The sequence below is a fragment of the Colias philodice genome, chromosome 23 (assembly GCF_061535455.1).
Source record: "Colias philodice isolate Cphi_HAF_F1 chromosome 23, ilColPhil1 Martin Lab GWU primary, whole genome shotgun sequence".
Classification (NCBI taxonomy): Eukaryota; Metazoa; Arthropoda; class Insecta; order Lepidoptera; family Pieridae; genus Colias; species Colias philodice.
Genome location: NC_143108.1, coordinates 8,509,369 through 8,529,397, shown reverse-complemented (window position 1 = coordinate 8,529,397; position 20,029 = coordinate 8,509,369). Strand labels below are relative to the sequence as shown.

At 39.1% G+C, this 20,029-nt stretch overlaps 2 protein-coding genes across 2 annotated transcripts; both read right to left on the bottom strand.

The window, feature by feature from the left end:
* Positions 1–1,886: 1,886 nt before the first annotated feature.
* On the bottom strand, positions 1,887–7,502 carry LOC149478187 (uncharacterized). Its single transcript, XM_089709674.1, has 4 exons — positions 6,539–7,502; positions 3,775–6,235; positions 2,671–3,027; positions 1,887–1,944 (listed from the first exon to the last, which is right to left on the bottom strand). Exons 1-4 carry the CDS (start codon positions 7,500–7,502, stop codon positions 1,887–1,889), a joined length of 3,840 nt encoding a protein of 1,279 aa, XP_089565800.1.
* A 1,341-nt stretch (positions 7,503–8,843) lies between these two features.
* On the bottom strand, positions 8,844–19,771 carry knk (cytochrome and DOMON domain-containing protein knickkopf). Its single transcript, XM_089709990.1, has 13 exons — positions 19,567–19,771; positions 19,395–19,471; positions 18,376–18,524; positions 17,854–18,102; positions 17,660–17,767; positions 17,295–17,477; positions 17,133–17,226; positions 16,656–16,802; positions 16,235–16,370; positions 15,340–15,508; positions 10,869–11,272; positions 10,476–10,628; positions 8,844–9,489 (listed from the first exon to the last, which is right to left on the bottom strand). The coding sequence occupies exons 1-13, from the start codon at positions 19,607–19,609 to the stop codon at positions 9,347–9,349; spliced, it is 2,055 nt and encodes a 684-aa protein (XP_089566116.1). The 5' UTR covers positions 19,610–19,771; the 3' UTR covers positions 8,844–9,346.
* Between the last annotated feature and the right edge of the window lie 258 nt (positions 19,772–20,029).

Genomic DNA, 20,029 nt, shown 5'->3' with positions numbered 1-20,029 from the left:
GCGGCTTCGCCCGCGTTTTCAAAGGAAAACCCGCATAGTTCCCGTTCCCGTGGGATTTCCGGGATAAAACCTACCCTATGTGTTAATCCAAGTTACCTTCTATATGTGTGCTAAATTTCATTGTAATCGGTTCAGTAGTATTTGCGTGAAAGAGTAACAAACACACACACGCACACACACATCCTCACAAACTTTCGCATTTATAATATTAGTAGGATTAAAAGTGGTTTTTACATTATCTCTCTGATTAAATTTTTTAATTTATCTATCAAATTAAATACTTAATTAAATAAATAATAATATTACCTTCACAATCGCCTAACAACGGTTTAGAGCAATCTTCCGTATCCTCTCCCATCTCACAGAACCGTTGTATTAAGTTCTCTTCTGAATTATTTCTGAGAAACACGAAATAAAGGTGCGTATAAATTAAGCGCGATTTAAGGTTATTTATTATTAGAGATGTCAAACTCAAACTCAAACATTTATTTATTCAATTAGACTTCTTCCAGAAGCACTTTTGAATCGTCATTACATTCTTTAAATTTACCACCGATTCGGAAAGCAGTATCTATGGAGAAGAACCGGCAAGAAACTCCATAGTTGCTCTTTTAAAGTAATGTCCATATACAATATAATTTTACATTACATGTTACTTACATCTAACTACATAATATTATATATTATCATAATATGCCAAAGAACTATCCTGTTATTCTTACGCGACAACCCTCCATGGATTTTCATCTTCCATATATTCCTTAATGCTGTAGTAGGCTCTCTGAACTAATACATTTTTTAAATAAGTTTTAAATTTAACACTACTAAACTCTTTAATACTATGAGGAATTCTATTGTAAAAACGTATACCTTGGCCCATAAATGAATTTTTAACTTTAGCTAACCTATAAAATGGCATTTCAATTTTATTTGCACCGAATATTCGGTTCTTATCCGGTATCCGGCTTATTCGGCCCTTTTTTTGCTAATAAAAATAGAATAGTATAGAAAAAGTAATAGAAATAGTAATAGAAATTTTTGCTGCAAAGAAAAATTTTCCTCACGTATTGTTCGAGAAGGTAATCCCTGTGGGACACCTTCACTGCACTCTAGACATGGGTAGGTAATGCGTGTAATAGTACAAAAGTAATATCACTTTGACACGTAATGCAACATCACGCATTACGCATCAGTTACAAACATCACTCGCATCACTCACTTTTTCTTATTTTGTTTTACATTTGCTTGCGTTCATTACAATTATTAACAAACAACATAAAGTACGTGGCCAAGTATGAAGGAAAATCAACTACATTTTTTAAATATTTACTTAAATTGTAATTTTATGATATGTAAAACTAATAAGTATTGCAGTTATTATTGCTATTTTTCAATATGATCTGTAATACTTCACATAGGTATCACCTTAAACATTACTCGGTCATCATTTCTGATGACGACTCATGACGACGCGGTTGGCGCAGTGGTAAAGTAACTGCCTACTGAGCCGACGGTCCCGGGTTCGATCCCCGGTCAGGGCAAATATTTGTGTGATGAACTCAATTATTTGTTCTTGGGTCTGGGTGTTATTATCTATATATGTATTTATTAAATATTATATTTATCGTCGCCTAGTACCCACAACACAAGCCTTAATTGAGCTTACTGTGGGACTAGGTCGATTTGTGTAATAATGTCCTATAATATTTATTTATTTAATATTTATTTATTTCATTAATAATCGACCGGGTAATGTGTGATGTTACGGAGTAATATCACTTCCGTGGAAGAGATGCGTGATGTTGCATTACTATTTGACGTACTGTTTTGCGCATGTCTACTGCACTCCCGATTCGCGGTATTAAAATGGTACTGTAGGGGTTCGTCTAAATGAAACCAGCCTTGTACTCAGATTGATCTTTATTACCACTGAAAAATGTTGGACTGAAATTAATATTATGTTCTTACAAAAAAATAACTATAGCGAGATTTAAAAACGCTTAAAATAAATTACCGCCACCTATGATTAACTTAACGAACTAATGTAACTTTATACAATCTAATGATCTGTCATGAACATACCGCCCACCAAGGACATTTATTGAGGAAATGTCCTTACAAACAAAATCCGCCCACCTTGAGGGGACATCTTTAAATATAATTATACAAACTGAAACTTACATTGTATATGAACTTAAATTTATCTTCTTACATTTTACTCGCAAACATTTTATCTACGCAACAATATCACTTTCTATAACATAACTTAACTTATACAAGTACACTTTAAACATCTTCAAAAATACAATATAATATAACAATTATTCTTTCCTTAATAAAATACACAATTTGTTAACAGGTCTTTTAATAATACTTTTTTTAACTAAGATACTGACAACTCTAGTAACTTTATCGTGACCTGGATGTTTGTCTATGATTTTACCCATGATCCACCGCATCGGCGGAAGATCATCTTCCTTTATGAGGACAATATCTCCTATATTAGGCTCGCTGGTTTTGGACTTCCATTTATACCTTATCATTACATTCGACAGATATTCCTTTGACCAGCGATCCCAAAATGACTGAAACATTCTTTGAATAAGTTGCCATCTACTCAACGAACTCACGTTAGAATCTAAGTAATTATATACATCGGGTATACCTAACAAAGGACCACCGATTAAAAAATGACCCGGCGTTAGAGGTGCAGGCTCATTAGGGTCTGATGTATCGACTGTGATTGGCCTAGAATTTAAGCAAGCTTCTACCTGAGCAAGAAGAGTACTCATCTCCTCGTAAGTGAGGGTGGTTTCTCCTATGACTCGCTTGAGGTGAAACTTCGTGGATTTCACTCCCGCTTCCCAAAGTCCGCCAAAGTTAGGGCTGTGCGGAGGAATGAAATGCCACTCGGTACCATTCGCTTCCAACTGTTCACCCACCAATGAAAGAGCTGACTGGAGCTCACGGGATGCTCCTACAAAGGTAGTACCGTTGTCGCTCCAAATCTTGGCACAGTGACCTCGTCTGGAAACGAAACGTCGAAAAGCAGCTAGAAATGCTGGTGTGCTCATGTCACTTACGACCTCTAAGTGAACGGCACGAGTTGCCATACATACGAATAAACATATGTAGCCCTTGTATGAGTGGTGTCCTCGGCCTTTGGTTGTCCTTATGTTTATCGGACCAGCATAATCCACACCGCTATGCAAAAATGGTCTAGCTGGTGTACAACGAACTGTTGGAAGTGAACCCATTAATGGAGACTGAGTGCTAGCTCTTAATCGAATACACTTAACGCAACTCCTAACGTGTTGTTTAACTAAAGTTCTAACCCCTATAATCCAATAGGCTGTTCTCAAATAATTAATCATCAATTGAGACCCTCCGTGCAACGTCTTTATGTGAGCGTTTGCTATAATTAGGTGAGTTAAATGACTACTTTTAGGTAAAATAATTGGATGTTTGGTTTCATTACTTAGTTGTGACATTTCAATTCTGCCACGTATTCTGATTATACCCTTATCGTCAAGGTAAGGACATAGTGCTTTTAATGTATTCTTATTTAGTATATCACCCTTGTTCTGTAACTGTAAATATTCTTCTTTAAATATATCCCTTTGAGTCATCTTTATGCAACATTCTAATGCCTCCTCCAATTCAAAACTTTGTAAATATTTCTCTTTATTTGATCTTCTGCGCTATATCCTTAAAAATCTTCGACAATAGGCAATAACCCGTATTAATCTCTGTAAAGATGAAAATCGTTCTAACATTGTAATATCTCTTTCTTCTTTTACAGCAACAGTAAATGTCTTGACACTTTGTTCTAAATCTGTGCTCATTTCCTTTGGCCTATTGTACTCAATACATTTCTGCTTGAGAAACGACGGTCCTGAAAACCATATCTGATTATCCATAAGCAAATTTGGTAAGACGCCTCTTGAGGCACAATCTGCTGGATTGTCCTTAGATAAAACATGATACCATTGATTGGGTTTCATGATGGTTAAAATCTCTGATGTCCTATTTGCTATGAACGGTTTCCATCTGCTTGGATGGCTATTCAACCATGCCAATACAACCGTGGAATCAGTCCAAGCCGTTATATTGATCTTAGAAATGTTAAGTACATCTGCTGCTTCTGCAAGCAACCTAGATACCAGAAGCGCACCGCACAATTCCAAACGAGGAATGCTAATCTGTTTGACGGGTGCTACTCGCGTTCTGGCAACCAGCAACGAAACCGTTACTCCACCTTCGGCATCGATTATGCGAAGGTAGATTACCGCCGCATAAGCACTTTTAGATGCATCGCTGAAACCATGAAGCTCCAGTCGATCGTTCAACCTTGTTCCCAGCCATCGAGGAATCCGAATTCTGGTAAGTTGAGACAACAGACTACGGTAAGCATTCCATTCCTCCATCATTTCTGCATTCACCTTATCGTCCCATCCTACTCCTGCTACCCACAACTTTTGTATAAAAACCTTGGCAATGACCACACTAGGAGCTAACCAGCCTAGTGGATCGAACAAACGAGCTATTTCCGAAATAATTGACCTTTTAGTTTCAGGTGCAGTCGTCGACATCGAGATATTCACCGAGTACTGGAAGTTATCTTCGCTGCGGTTCCAGGTAAGTCCTAAGATTTTTATTGTACTGTCAAGCTTAATATTAAAATTTTCCTTTTCTTCATTATTTATGATTCCCGTGTGTAGTTGTTGTTCTATATTTTCATTCCCTTCAATTGACCTGATCCTTTCCAATATTTCCTTATTATTACTATTCCATTTTTGTAACACGAATCCACCCTTTCCTAATAATTCTTTCATTTCCTTGTAAATTCTAATTCCTTCTTCAACACTTTCTGACCCTGTCATTAAATCATCCATATAAAAACAATTTAGAATTTTATCTGAGGCGACGGGGTAGTTTGCTCCTTCGTCATAAGCAACTTGATGTAGCGTTCTAACTGCTTGATATGGTGCAGATGCTGTTCCAAAGGTAACCGTTATAAGTTCATAATCTTCAATATTCTTATCAGGACTCTCGCGCCAAAGGATCCGCTGAAACATCGCATCATCTTCTGATATAAGGACTTGACGGTACATCTTAATAATGTCCGCGACTAATCCAATAGGATGTAATCTCCATCTTAAAATTGTGTGTCTGAGGTCTGCTTGTAACGTGGGTCCGATCATTAACGTATCATTCAAAGATATTCCATTGCTATTTTTTTCAGATGCGTTGAAAACCACACGTACCTTGGTTGTACTTTTGTCGTTTCTTACGACCGCGTGGTGAGGTAAGTATACTGCTTCATTCTTTTTATTATCGTTGTCCTTAACCTGCCTCATGTGTCCTAACCGTAAGTATTCATTAATAACTTCTGTGTATTTTTCTTTCAAATCCTTGTCCTTTTCTAATCTTCTTTCTAATGCTTTAAATCTTTTTTCAGCTATTGCACGTGAGTTACCAGCCGTACAAGGAGGATCCTCGTCACGAAACGGTAACTTAACTATATATCTACCACTAGCATCTCTTGTAGTGGTTTTTGTATAGAACTCTTCACACTTTGTTTCTTCCGGTAAGTATAACTTTTTTGTACTATATTTTTCTTCTATTTCCCAAAACTTTTTCAAAATTTCATCATCTTCATTTTGAATATGTAAATGCATTGCTCTAATATTATTTGATCTATTATTTTCAGATTCGATAGCTCCCGATAGTACCCAGCCGAAGGTAGTGTTCTGGGCCACTAGAGCCCCCGAAGAATTTTTCAGTATACCTTCCAGGATGATACTACCGTATACGTCAGCACCCAATAGAACATCTATTTTATTGGGAGTGTTGAACTCAGGATCTGCCAGTTTACTATCGCTTAAACTTAACCAGTCGAAGGAACTTGTACTAAGATCCTTCTCTGGTAAGTAGGCAGTAATATTTTTTAATACATATGCATTCAACCTTAGGCTAAATTCAGAATTTAACCGGGATTGAATCGTTAAATGTACCATGTATTTTATCATGGTTGAACTATGACCTAGACCTGAAACAGAGCCCTTAATTGGGATCTTCTTCAGTCTCAAAAGTTGAACTGTGGCCTCTGTAATGAAACAAGCCTGTGACCCTTGGTCAAGTAACGCACGTACCGTTAGGTAGTGACCCATTTTGGACTCGGCTTTTATTAGCGCTGTGGCTAATAAAACCTGTCTTGGTTTAGAAACCTCGCCTGAAGAAAAACATGAAACTATTGGATCAGTACTAATAGGCGCATTAGTACTTCCATGATCATGCTTCTTTAAGGTGGGTTGACCTTTATGCTCAGCCTCTCCTGAAGGATGAAGCAAAGAATGATGCCGCTTTTGACAGAGTCTACATGAAGTAGGCTTCTTACATTCATAGACTATGTGATTACTACCCAGACAATTAAAACAGATTTTATTTTTAGCTACAAAATCGCGTCTGTTTTCCAAAGTTTGTTTAGCAAACTTTTTACAAAAACAGAGCTTATGCGATTCTGTGCAAAACTCACAACTTAAATTTGGAGTCGACGCGATCAACGCTCGTGGTTTATGCGCCGCTGTACTATTCGACTGATACCCAGGTGACCTTTTTGGTTCTACACACTCTAACGCACGAAAACGGTTCTCAATAAACGACTTAAATTGTTCAAAAGATGGCAATTCATTTTTAGAATTATTACTAGATATATTTAATTCCCATTGCTTTCGCGTTTCTGTATCTAATTTAAATGTAACAATATGTATAATAATAACATCCCAGGTGCTTACATCTATGTCTAAATTTTTGAGAGCATTTAAACAATCACAAGTAGTGTCTAGTAATTCTTTTAATAATGCAGCCGATTCCACATTCATACGTTTTTGACTAAACAGTCTCTGCAGGATGCAATTGCACAGATACTTCCTGTTACTATATCTTTGCAGCAACAGCTGCCAACATGGCTCATAATTTGCATCGGTGATGGGCGTTTGCCTAATCAACTGCTCCGCTTCACCAGTCAAGTGACCCTTTAAGTAGTGGAGTTTTTGGACATTGTCCAATGATTTATTTTTGTGAACTAACGATTGGAATAAGTCTGAAAAGGTTGTCCACTCCGAATACTTACCCGAGAAGACTGGTATACTAATTTTGGGCAACTTGACTGGTGGATCGGAGGAGTTCGGTCTATGATTATCCTGATAGTTTTCCCTAAAGCCACCCAATGCTGCCCTCAATAAAGTTTTATATGTAATATAAACGTCTTCGGTGTTATCGTAAATATCTCTTATTTTTTGTTCGATGGTGTCAAAATCAAAATTTTCGAATAATTTCGTGTTAATGTCGGAAAACTTCCCCCAATCCTTTTCCAAGAGCTCCAATCTCGCTTCGACGTATTCTCGAGTTACTCTCTCCTTGGGACTTTTTTTAAAATTGACTAAGCTTTTCCCTATTACATTTTGCAAACTTTTTAAGGTATTTATGGAACCTTCCATGGCTGCTTTACGCCACCTTATGCTTACCACTGATGCTTCAATTTGTCCTTGCTGCTCCACGCCGCCTGGCTGCTTCAAGTTGTCCTTGCTGCTCCACGCCGCCCTGGCTGCTCCAAGTTATCCTTGCTGCTCCACGCCGCCTGGCTGCTCCACGCCGCCCTGGCTGCTCCAAGTTGTTCTTGCTGCTTCACGCCGCCTGGCTGCTCCACGCCGCCCTGGCTGCTCCAAGTTGTTCTTGCTGCTTCACGCCGCCTGGCTGCTCCACGCCGCCCTGGCTGCTCCACGCCGCCCTGGCTGCTCCACGCTGCCCCGGCTGCCCTTGACTGGTCTTCTCCGCCTGGTGTTCTTGCTGTCTTCTTTTGCACTCGCGCGTACTTTCGACAGCGATCCACTGCCCCTTTCTAGTACGATTGACCGTATGATCCGGCTCGAAGGACCAATGTTCGAGAAGGTAATCCCTGTGGGACACCTTCACTGCACTCCCGATTCGCGGTATTAAAATGGTACTGTAGGGGTTCGTCTAAATGAAACCAGCCTTGTACTCAGATTGATCTTTATTACCACTGAAAAATGTTGGACTGAAATTAATATTATGTTCTTACAAAAAAATAACTATAGCGAGATTTAAAAACGCTTAAAATAAATTACCGCCACCTATGATTAACTTAACGAACTAATGTAACTTTATACAATCTAATGATCTGTCATGAACACGTATAGAAATTTTCCTGGCTTATAGAATTTTTCCTCACGTATAGAAATTTTCCTGGCTTATAGAATTTTTCCTGACGTATAGAAATTTTCCAGACTTATGGAAATTTTCCTGTCTTAAATTTTCCTTTCATATGGAAATTTTCCTGGCGTATAGAAATTTTCCTGGCTTACAAACATTTTCCTGACTTATACAAATTTTCCTGGCTTATAAAAATTCTCCTGACATACAAATTTTCCATATCTATATAAATTTTCCTGATGTATAGAAATTTTCCTGACGTATAGAAATTTTCCTGACGTATAGAAATTTTGTTGGCTTATAGAAATTTTCCCGGCGCATAGAAATTTTCTTGACGTATAGAAATTTTCCTGGCTTATAGAAATTTTCCTGTCTTAAATTTTCCTTTCTCATTAAAATTTTTCCTGGCTTATAAACATTTTCCTGACTTATACAAATTTTCCTTATCTATATAATTTTGCGGTAGAGAAATTTTCCTGAAAATATGTATGTAATTCACAAACTTCGGATTTATAATATTTATATTATATTATATTTATATATGTAGTATTATATTTATATTTATATATGTAGGGTTTACTGTGGGAAGTGACAAAATAAAATAAATATTTAATGTTGTATACATCGTTTTATTTTTAATAAATATAAAAATACAAAATATAAAAACGTTAGACGGAGATCTCATCTTTCTTACAGAAATGTATCAAATTACAAGCACACAATTTTTCGCAATAATAAAGTTACATGATTGGCAGTGATGTTGAAGTAGACAATATAACTAGATCAATATTAAAATAAATCTATGCACAGACCAACAAGGGGTAGCACGCGTTTATAAGGCACATTTTTTACAAATTGATCGATAAAATTATATTATAATAACCTATCAAATCAAATATTAAAATAAATCTATCACTTTGTAGGTAATACAATCGTCAAAAATGGTAAGCATAAAATCGAGCATCGGCTGACTTTCCCTGCGAGTCGCAATATAGCGTAAGAGTGGAGCTTTTTTTATTGGGTTTCAATATCAGTCGTTATTTTTATTTTTGTCAGTCAGTCCGCAGCCGACCCCCGTACTAGAGTGTTCACAATTGATATGTATATGTATTCACTGAGCTGAGCGCACGCACACAAGCGCGAGCGCCAAGGAGAGCGCGAGTGTGTGCGTGCGTGCGTGCGCGTGCGTGTGTGCGTGCGAGCGCGCGATGTTGCGGCGGTGCCGGTCCACTACGAAGATGCGCCCGCCCATGTCTGCAACGTACAAAATATTCACTTATGAAATCATATTATAATATACTAGCGGTCCGCCCCGGCTTCACCCGTGGTACATATGAAAAATAGATGTTGGCCGATTCTCAGACTTACCCGATATGCACAGAAAATTTCATGAGAATCGGTCCACCCGTTTCGGAGGAGTATGCAGACTAACATTGTGACACGAGAATTTTATATATAACTAGCGGTCCGCCCCGGCTTCGCCCGTGGTACATATGAAAAATAGATGTTGGCCGATTCTCAGACTTACCCGATATGCACAGAAAATTTCATGAGAATCGGTCCACCCGTTTCGGAGGAGTATGCAGACTAACATTGTGACACGAGAATTTTATATATAAGACTAGCGGCCCGCCCCGGCTTCGCCCGTGGTACATATGAAAAATAGATGTTGGCCGATTCTCAGACTTACCCGATATGCACAGAAAATTTCATGAGAATCGGTCCACCCGTTTCGGAGGAGTATGCAGACTAACATTGTGACACGAGAATTTTATATATAAGATATATATTATAACTGGTTAAGATATTATGTAGTATGGGATAGTGAAATACGAGGATGATTCCTTAGGAACTATGTTAGGGAATGGTCAGAGTCGACAAAAACTGCATTCACACATTACAAAGAAAACTTGTCTCAGTGCGGGAGTCGAACTCGAGCGACGTATTAAAAAATAGAAATCTATTTTATTTTATCTTTTTTGCATTATTTTATAATATACATATCTTTGTTATCTCTGTACTTTAATATTATAGAGCTGAAGAGTTTGTTTGTTTGAACGCGCTAATCTCGGGAACTTGGTCCGATTTGTCTTTCGGTGATAGATATCGAGGAAGGCTATAGGCTATATATCATATCGCCGAGACCAACGGGAGCGGAGTACTGCGGTTAAAACCGCGGAGCATAGCTAGTATTTGATATTCCAGTTAACTAGAAAACAGGCTTAAACAGCGTAGGCTACCGAAGTGCATGAAGGAGTGGTAGTAGACGAGGTCGGGCCAGGTGGAGTTGGGCGTGACGGTGAGCTCGGCCGGCGCAGAGCCCGCGCAGGCCCAGCGCAGCGAGCGGTTGAACGCGCGGAACGACTCCCACGCGTCGCGCCGCCGGTCCGCGCCTGCAAGGTGCACATGCATACACATTACACGTGTCAATGGCAATGACGTTTTTAAAAAAGCGATCATTATGAATGATTCGACTCTTTTAAAATTATTTTATTAGATCGAGTTAATAATTATATTATTTGGCATGCGGCTTATCATCGGTTAGGTTGTTTTTTATAACAGAATAATTTGCCAATCTTTTTTACTTATTTATTGAACGTGAATATATCCATTTCTGTCAGCAGAGAGCTCACCGAGGTCGTACTCCCCGCGGCACAGCGGGCCGGCGGCGGCGGGCGCCAGGCGGCCGCGGCGCGTGTGCCGCACGCCGGCCAGCACGCGCGCCGGCCGCTGCTCGCCGTCCGCCAGCCGCTCCAGCCCGCCGTGCGGCTCGCTGGTCAGCAGCAGCGGGTGGTACAGCGTGGCCGAGTGCGGGTCGGCGCCCGCGCGCACGCGGAACGTGTACGTGAGGCCGCGCCGCAGCTGCAGGTCGGGCGCCAGCTGCCCGTTCACGTACAGCGCGTCGGCGGGCGCGGCGGGCCGGCGGGCCGCCAGGCCGCGCGCGCCGCCCGCCGGCCCGAGCCGCACGTCGAACACGCGCAGCGCCGGGTCGAACAGCGCCGCGCGCTCCCAGCCCGCCGCCGGCTTCTCGCTCGACCTGCGGCAACAATATGAGTGATGGTAGTGGCACAGTGGTACACATTATTTTATATTAGGGATGCATCGATACGCCTTTTCACCGATACGATACCTATACCGATACTCTTATAAAAATATCGGCGATACCGATACCGATACGCTTAATGTGAATTAAAAAATGAAGGTATGATAAATAAATCACAAGTCAGATTTTTCTTTTATTAATATAAAAAGTAGAGACATAGGTTAATAATAAGGCAATTAAAAATTTTAGTAATTAAAATTAAAATTGATAGGATTTTTGTTTAAAAAACAAAGTAATCTTAAGTTTTGCAGAGAAAGGCGATTTCGCAAGTCTGTTTGAATATCTGGAAAATAGTCTCTCAGATGCAACAGAACTCATTAGAAAACTAAAGTACTTTTGCGCAATTTTTTTCAAGTTTGGGTATAAAACGTCATTGCGCCAGAAAACGAATGGATCTGCATCTCTCGATATATTGGGACAACTCAACAACACACTCACAACTCGTCACTTTACCTCCCGTCACTTTAACTCGCGTCACTTTACCTACCGTCACTTTAACTTGCGTCACTTTAACTCCCGCCACTTTCACTCGCGTCACTTTAACTTCCGTCACTTTAGCTTCCGTCACTTTACCTCCCGCCACATTAATTCCCGTCACTTTACCTCCCGTCACTTTTGTCATTCGTTATTTTAAACTATATTTAAAGTTTCCCTTTATTATCTATAAGTTTCTATTCCCTAAATGGAAATAATTTTGACTAACTTTCACTTTAACTTTAACTCCCGTCACTTTAACTCGCGTCACTTTACCTCCCGTCACTTTAACTTGCGTCACTTTACCTCCCGTCACTTTAGCTTCGTCATTAATACGTATATCATAAAACGTCATTGGCATTGCGCCAGAAAACGAATGGATCTGCATCTCTCGATATATTGGGACAACTCAACAACACACTCACAACTCGTCACTTAAACTTGCGTCACTTTAACTCCCGCCACTTTAACTCGCGTCACTTTACCTCCCGTCACTTTAACTTGCGTCACTTTACCTCCCGTCACTTTAGCTTCGTCATTAATACGTATATCATAAAACGTCATTGGCATTGCGCCAGAAAACGAATGGATCTGCATCTCTCGATATATTGGGACAACTCAACAACACACTCACAACTCGTCACTTTAACTTGCGTCACTTTAACTCCCGCCACTTTCACTCGCGTCACTTTAACTTCCGTCACTTTAGCTTCCGCCACTTTACCTCCCGTCACTTTAGTCATTCGTTATTTTATACTACATTTAGTTTCCCTTTATTATCTATAAGTTTCTATTCCCTAAATCGAAATAATTTTGACTAACTTTCACTTTAACTTTAACTCCCGTCACTTCAACTTGCGTCACTAACTCGCGTCACTTTACCTCCCGTCACTTTAACTTGTGTCACTTTACCTTCCGTCACTTTAGCTTCCGTCACTTTACCTCCCGCCACATTAAATCCCGTCACTTTACCTCCCGTCACTTTTGTCATTCGTTATTTTAAACTACATTTAAAGTTTCCCTTTATTATCTATAAGTATCTATTCCCTAAATCGAAATAATTTTGACTTTAACTTTCACTTTAACTTTAATTCGCGTCACTTTACCTCCCGTCACTTTTGTCATTCGTTATTTTAAACTACATTTAAAGTTTCCCTTTATTATCTTTAAGTGTCTATTTATTCCCTCAATCGAAATAATTTTGACTTTAGCTTTCACTTTAACTTTAACTCGCGTCACTTTACCTCCCGTCACTTTTGTCATTCGTTATTTTAAACTACATTTAAAGTTTCCCTTTATTATCTTTAAGTGTCTATTTATTCCCTAAATCGAAATAATTTTGACTTTAGCTTTCACTTTAACTTTAACTCGCGTCACTTTACCTCCCGTCACTTTTGTTATTCGTTATTTTAGACTACATTTAAAGTTTCCCTTTATTATCTTTAAGTGTCTATTTATTCCCTAAATCGAAATAATTTTGACTTTAGCTTTCACTTTAACTTTACCTCCCGTCACTTTAACTTGCGTCACTTTACCTCCCGCCACATTAACTCCCGACACTTTAACTTCCGTCACTACCTCCCGTCACTTTTGTCATGCGTTATTTTAAACTACATTTAAAGTTTCCCTAAGTATCTATTCCCTAAATCGAAATAATTTTAACTAACTTTCACTTTAACTTTAACTCCCGCCACTTTCACTCCCGTCACTTTAGCTCCCGTTACTTTAACTTCCGTCACTTTAACTTACGTCACTTTACCTCCCGTCACTTTACCTCCCGCCACATTATCTCCCGTCAAAACTTGAAATTAACATCATTTGCCAACGCGATCCGACCTGGGCTGATAGCAAGTACTGAGTTTATAGGCTTAGGTGTGAAAAATTTATAAATAAAATGCTCTATGCATTTTGTAGCCATCTATTCTAAATGTGAATAAAACGAATAGGGGATAGGACTTAGGAGAACCAAGAAATATGGCAACTAAACACAATAATAACTTTTGTTTCATATAATTTACTAGCTTTCAGCTTTGCCCGCAAAGAAAAACCCGCATAGTTCCTGTTCTCTTGGGATTTCCGGGATAAAACATATAATATCATTGGATAAAACCAATCCTATGTGTTAATCCAAGTTACCTTCTGTGTGCTAAATTTCATTGTAATCGGTTCAGTAGTATTTGTGTGATAGAGTAAAAAACACACACATATACAGCCTCACAAACTTTCGCATTTATAATATTAGTAGTATAGGATACTTTGTATACCTTTTCTTGCATTTTAAAGTTTAAATTATGAACAAACCTATTTTTTATATAATGTTGTAACTTAAAAATTTATGTTTCTAGCAATTTTTCCTTTATCTGTGTTATAAGACGTTACTTTTACCAAATTTCAAGGCTCTGTGTTCATGAGAAGTACCCTGTAGGTTTTGAGTTCCATGTAAATGTCGATATTTGCGAAAATTTTCAGCATTTACGGCTGTATCTTTTGATGCGTTGGCTTGTGAGTTTGACTTTTTCACAGCATCAAGGGACCGTAGACTTGAGTATTCGATATAAATTTCAGCTTGATACCAAAAACAAAAACATGACTGGATCATTTTGTGAAACAGCTTTTCAAATTCACTACAAATCTAATAAAAATATTTCTGTAGCCTAATTTTTGTCATTTTTGAAGCCAAAATTTTTTTTTTGACGTGACAACGTCTTATAATTCGATAGCGCCGGCTGCACGCACGAAAAAACATGACTCATGCGGCGTTACCTCGCTCTGAGGCGTTCCGTGTAGGCTTGAAGTGCAAGCGAGAGCGCGGAACGAGCGACAAAGAAGCACAATCGGACGTTGTCACGTTCAACTATCGTCAGTAAACCGACTTACAGACAACCAATTTTTTTGGTAATACAACTAACTAGGAAACCTATAGCATCTAAGGTTAGATAACCAATCAGAGCCACGCTTGAGGCGTGGCACGAAAATTCGCGATGCACGTGAGTCTGACGTTGCCAGATAGAATAAATTTGTTAAATTATTTTAGCATTATTGCATTATTGCAGCAAAATATAAATAATACTTTATATTTTAATATTTTGGTCGTAACCGGGAGAACCGGGTTTCATATTATTCAGACCCGGTTCTCAAGATTATCAAAAAACCCGGGTTTACCCGGGTTTTTCGAAACCGGGTAAACCCGGGTGCATGCCCTACTCACAAGCGCGTGGTTTCCCCGAGCATAGTTCATGCCTCGTTTGCAACGGAATAGACGGGACAACACGCTCGTTTACACTACATTTTTAAATTAAAAAGTATCGTTGAATCGGTCATAAAAATATCGTCGATACCGATATATCGGCTAACCCGAAGTATCGCCGATATATCGGTATCGGTATCGGTATCGGATGCACCCCTATTTTATATACTATATTGTATAATTATATCAATTGTCGTTATTAGTATTTATTGATAACGTGTACGAGATCTCTTTATTATCAGTATGAATATAAGCAATATTGTGTCGGCGCGGCGCTCACATGGAGAAGGGCACGCAGTCGGAGTCCGCGCTGGAGGCGAGCACGAGCTGCACGTCGGCGCGCGGCCACAGGCGGTGGAAGGCGGGCTCGCGCACGTGGTCCAGCGGGCCCACGGCCCACACCACGAACATCGCGCGGTCCGTGCGCCACTCACGGTCCATCTCCTCCGCTGCACACGAATACGCACTTTGTACACACATTGTTTTAATACTTCTATCTAAAATATATTTTAAATTTGTAAAATCATTGTTCGAGCAACGAACAAATATTTTATTTTAAATTACTTATTATCCATAGTTACATTACATTAATGACAATTATTGAGCAATAACGTAAATGAGGTCAAGCTGCCTCAGCATTATTATCGTGCGACGGCCGAGCCGGCCGGAAAGCGCAGTTCTTCCATAGCAGCGCCCGAGTGCTAATCTATCCGCTCGAATCCGCGTGAATTATATATAATTATTAGCGATAATTAAAGTGTTCCCAGTTGTCCCATAATATCATAGCATTATTAGCAGCTTATAACGCGACCTAAATACAGTCCACATTCGATGTAATACGTAAACCGTACAATCATAATAATAATTATTATTATTTATTATATTATATTTACTTGAAAATTGTCAAACGTCATTTTGTGTAGCTATGTGTTATTTTTTATGTTCATAACCGTTTTTTTTAATGGCGTGTGATTAGCCTATAATTAATTGTTGCACTAGATATTCTCTTTGTATTTTTATAATTAGTGTTAACAATTGTTGGCTATCCTATGTAATAAATATGTATAAAAAAAATTGGTACAGAAAACACAATTCTAGACGCAAAAAAAAATTATTAACTGTTATTCTGCTATTGTTTTTTACGATGATATTTTTTTGTTTTTTTTTTCACTGACAGGGCTGCAGCTGCCGGCGGAAGGACACGACGGTGAGCCCGTCGTCGCGCGAGGCGCTGAACACCTGGTTGGCGTCGCTGCCGCCGAGCCGCGCGTCCCGGCACACGCCGCGCCACCGCCCCAGCACCTGCACGCACTGCGCACACACACACGCTACACCGGACCGACACTATAGCACATACTCATACTATCTAATGATGGTGATTCGTTATCATACGAGGAAGTAAACATGCCAAACATTTAATACAATTTAACATTACTCTGATTTGAAGTTTGTAAAATTGCCGTAAAAAGCGTAAAAAGTTAATAGATTTAAAAGTTCGTGAAAATGCAGAAGCAGCCAGAAAAAAATCGTAATCGATATCTACAATAATAAGTTAGAATTATTAAAGAGTAGGCTCGGCAATGCGGAGCGACATACGGGCGCCAGGTCGGTGATGTTGTAGTCGGGCGCGTCGCCGCGCTGCAGCGCCGCGTCGAAGCTGGCCAGCGCCACGTCCGCGCCCGCCATCTGCGAGCGGCTGTCCGACCCCGAGATGCCGAACGCCATGTACTCGTTGGCGCCGATCTGTTCGAGTTTACGGTCACAGGGGGTGCCGCGAGGGGCTAGCTCGGGACCCTCGCTATATCTTTGTTATTTTAATTAAAATGAGGCTAATAGTACGCTTAAAGATAATAATTCACGTAGCCGTATTTTACCTCGGGATTTGCTAACTGTTGGGTGTGTCATAATTGAATTATTTAAGGTTGTAGGTAAGAGACTGTTATGTCACTTTTTGTAATACAAGTAGTAAAAAATATAACAAGGAGTCGTTTAAATATTATTAAGTAAAGACATGTAATAGGGAAATATCGGAAATTGAATTGCAATATTTTAATAAGTAAATTAGTATTTTACCATGCCGGCGAGCTGGATAGTGATCTGGTTACCGAACACCTCCCACGACACCTGTAAGTCGCGATGCAGCTGCTTGCAGTGTGGCAATTGGGACCTGCAATTCATAATTATTTATATTATAGCTATTATAGCTATACACTACGTGTGTCCGTGGCGACCGACCGGTGCGGGTGCAGGCGCTGCGCCGCGGGCGGCACGCTGAGCGCGTCGGGCAGCAGCACGGCCGCCAGCGCGGCGCCGGCGCGCGGCTCCCACAGCGCCACCCAGTCGATGTCGAACACCGTGCGCCCGCCCGCCAGCCGCAGCCGCACGTCCGCGCCAAAGTACGTGCGCAGCGGCTCCAGGCTGCAACCACACGCGCCTTACTTAATACAATACACAGTGTTACAGGATGGCGTACAGTTAAGAAAATTGTATATATTAGTAGTGGAAAAAAAATTGAAGTACCTGTGATTGGATTTTTAAAGTAATAAAAAATGCAAAGTTTCAAAAGATTTTTTAAATTTGTGCAATATTTCAATACTCACTATCCATCCTCGTCGGGCATGATGGTGCCGCGCGCGGAGGGCTGCGGCCCGACGCCCATCCAGAAGTACACTTCGTCCGTCCCCGCTTGGAAATGGAACTCTGGGATGCTGGGATATAAAAATGCAGTCTTTTTCTGAGAAGTTTGTATATAAAATAATAAATGTAAGCTAGGGTTAGAGAGACATAAACATACAGGATGGTGGAGGCGTCCTCGACGACTACGGGCTTGCTGGACACGCGGGCCTGCGCCGCCGGGGTGGGCGTGAGCGGCGTGAGCGCGCGCGGCGCGGGCGCGGCGAACTCCTCGGGCACGTACACGTCGCCGAACGCGCTCTGCGACGCCAGGTCGTACACCGCGAACCACGTGATGCGCGACACGCGCTTGCCGTCCGGCAGCTTCAGCCGGATCTCCTCGTTGTTGTACCGCTCCAGGATGTTCGTCCTGCAAATATACCACGCACGCTTGTTCATACTGCTGTAGTTTATGCTTATTTTACCTATATACATTATGAAATAAAGTCGGGTGCATACATTTCAAAATATTTTGAATTTGAAAGGTGATTTTGATTTAACATGGAATGTCAATACAAATAATTACTTAATAAATAATGCAGAGAAACAAAAAATATTGTATTAAAATAGATTCTTTATTCTTTGGTGACAGGTAAATGTTATGAATTCATAAAACAATTAAATAAACTGGAAACACACTCACTTGCCATGCTGATCAGGCACAATGAAGCCGAGTGGCCCCGGTCGACCTGAATCCCCAGCCCAGAAGAAAGTGTCATCTCCCGTTCCATCATAGTTGAAGTCTACCAGCAGCAGCGTCCAGTCGTCCACTGCATACACTTCACCAGACACCTGCAAGGAACATTCAATGAATATCAATATATTGCAATTATTTGAATTTTGTATACCAAACAAGAGAATAATTGCAAAAAAATTTACTTTATTTTATTGTTGGAATCTTATTTCATTTGGAATGTGATCTATCCCAACTAAGAACTATGTGTTATTGCTGCTAGATTGTACAAAAAGTTAGAATTCACAAATAAATTCTTAATCTTAATTCTCATTATTATGCTAAAAAGTTGAAAATTGTTCTTAATAATTAATTAGCTAATTTCTTCATTTAATATTTCTTGGAATCACAAATGACATGGCTGCAGTTTTATTAATCTATTAATTAATTGTAATTTTAAATAATAAGAAACACAAAGCATTCAATTATTATTGTATATATCAATAGAAACATATTTTTAAAATAATGTAATGATGCAACCTATGTGGACATAAATAAGAAATTTTAAAAGAGCAAACTCTGAATCATAACAAAGTGAAGTTGCTATTTACACTATGTACTCAATACTCATATTAAATGAAAGTAAATATAAGGTATATATTATTATGTATGTAATATGGAGAGATTCGATTGATTTTAATTTTAAGAATTAATATCTTAAGTATTCAACGATAGAATTGATAATATTATTGAGATATTGTATCTTTGTGTTTCCTTAAAACTGAGGAAACCAGTTTCTCTTTTTAAGGTCATTTATTGTAAGTTGGCATATTTAAAATCAATTCCTAAAATTTATTTGTAGTTGTGTTTTTTAAAATAATGCAGAGCATAGCGCGTTGAAATCTTTTGTGAGCGGCGGTTAAACTTTTTAAGTTTTTAAATACATGCAGACCTTGGTCAAAATAAGAATCTAATAAGATGTTATTTACCTGGTGGTGATAAGAATTAAGTTTTCCTATGTGTTTGCCTTTATACGGACCTTCATCTTCATCTTGGGATGAACAATCTGAAATTTTATATTATAAAAAGTATTATTTAGTTCACGTTGTACCAATATTAAAAAAGAGAAAGTAACATACACTTTTGAAATAACTTATTTACCTTGCGCAATGAACACGAGAAAAATAAAACATATTCTATACATAATAATGCGACACTAATGTACAAAAATATTTTTTATTGAACATTAAAATCACTTTAAATCATTTGTAAAAGTTTATTGTTTAGAAACGCGTTTACTTCCGGTTACTTCACAACTTGACATGTCATTTCGAACGAGCAGATTCTCAGTTATGAATTGGCAGCTTAACGCAGTGAAGGCTTTGTTCGCTATTGGCTACTTAAGATATAAAGTGTAAAACAGCCAATCACAGCTAATGTACTTTCACTTTTACTCAAATGTGTCATTGAAAACCATTTGAAGGCTGTATTTTGGGTTGCCAGCATAACAAGCACTTATTGTAGTACTAAATAGTAAGTAAATAGTAGATAAAGTTATCGAATAACTGAATCAAAGTTTCGAATTTTATTTGTATGTTGCAAAAATTAAGAAATATGTATACAA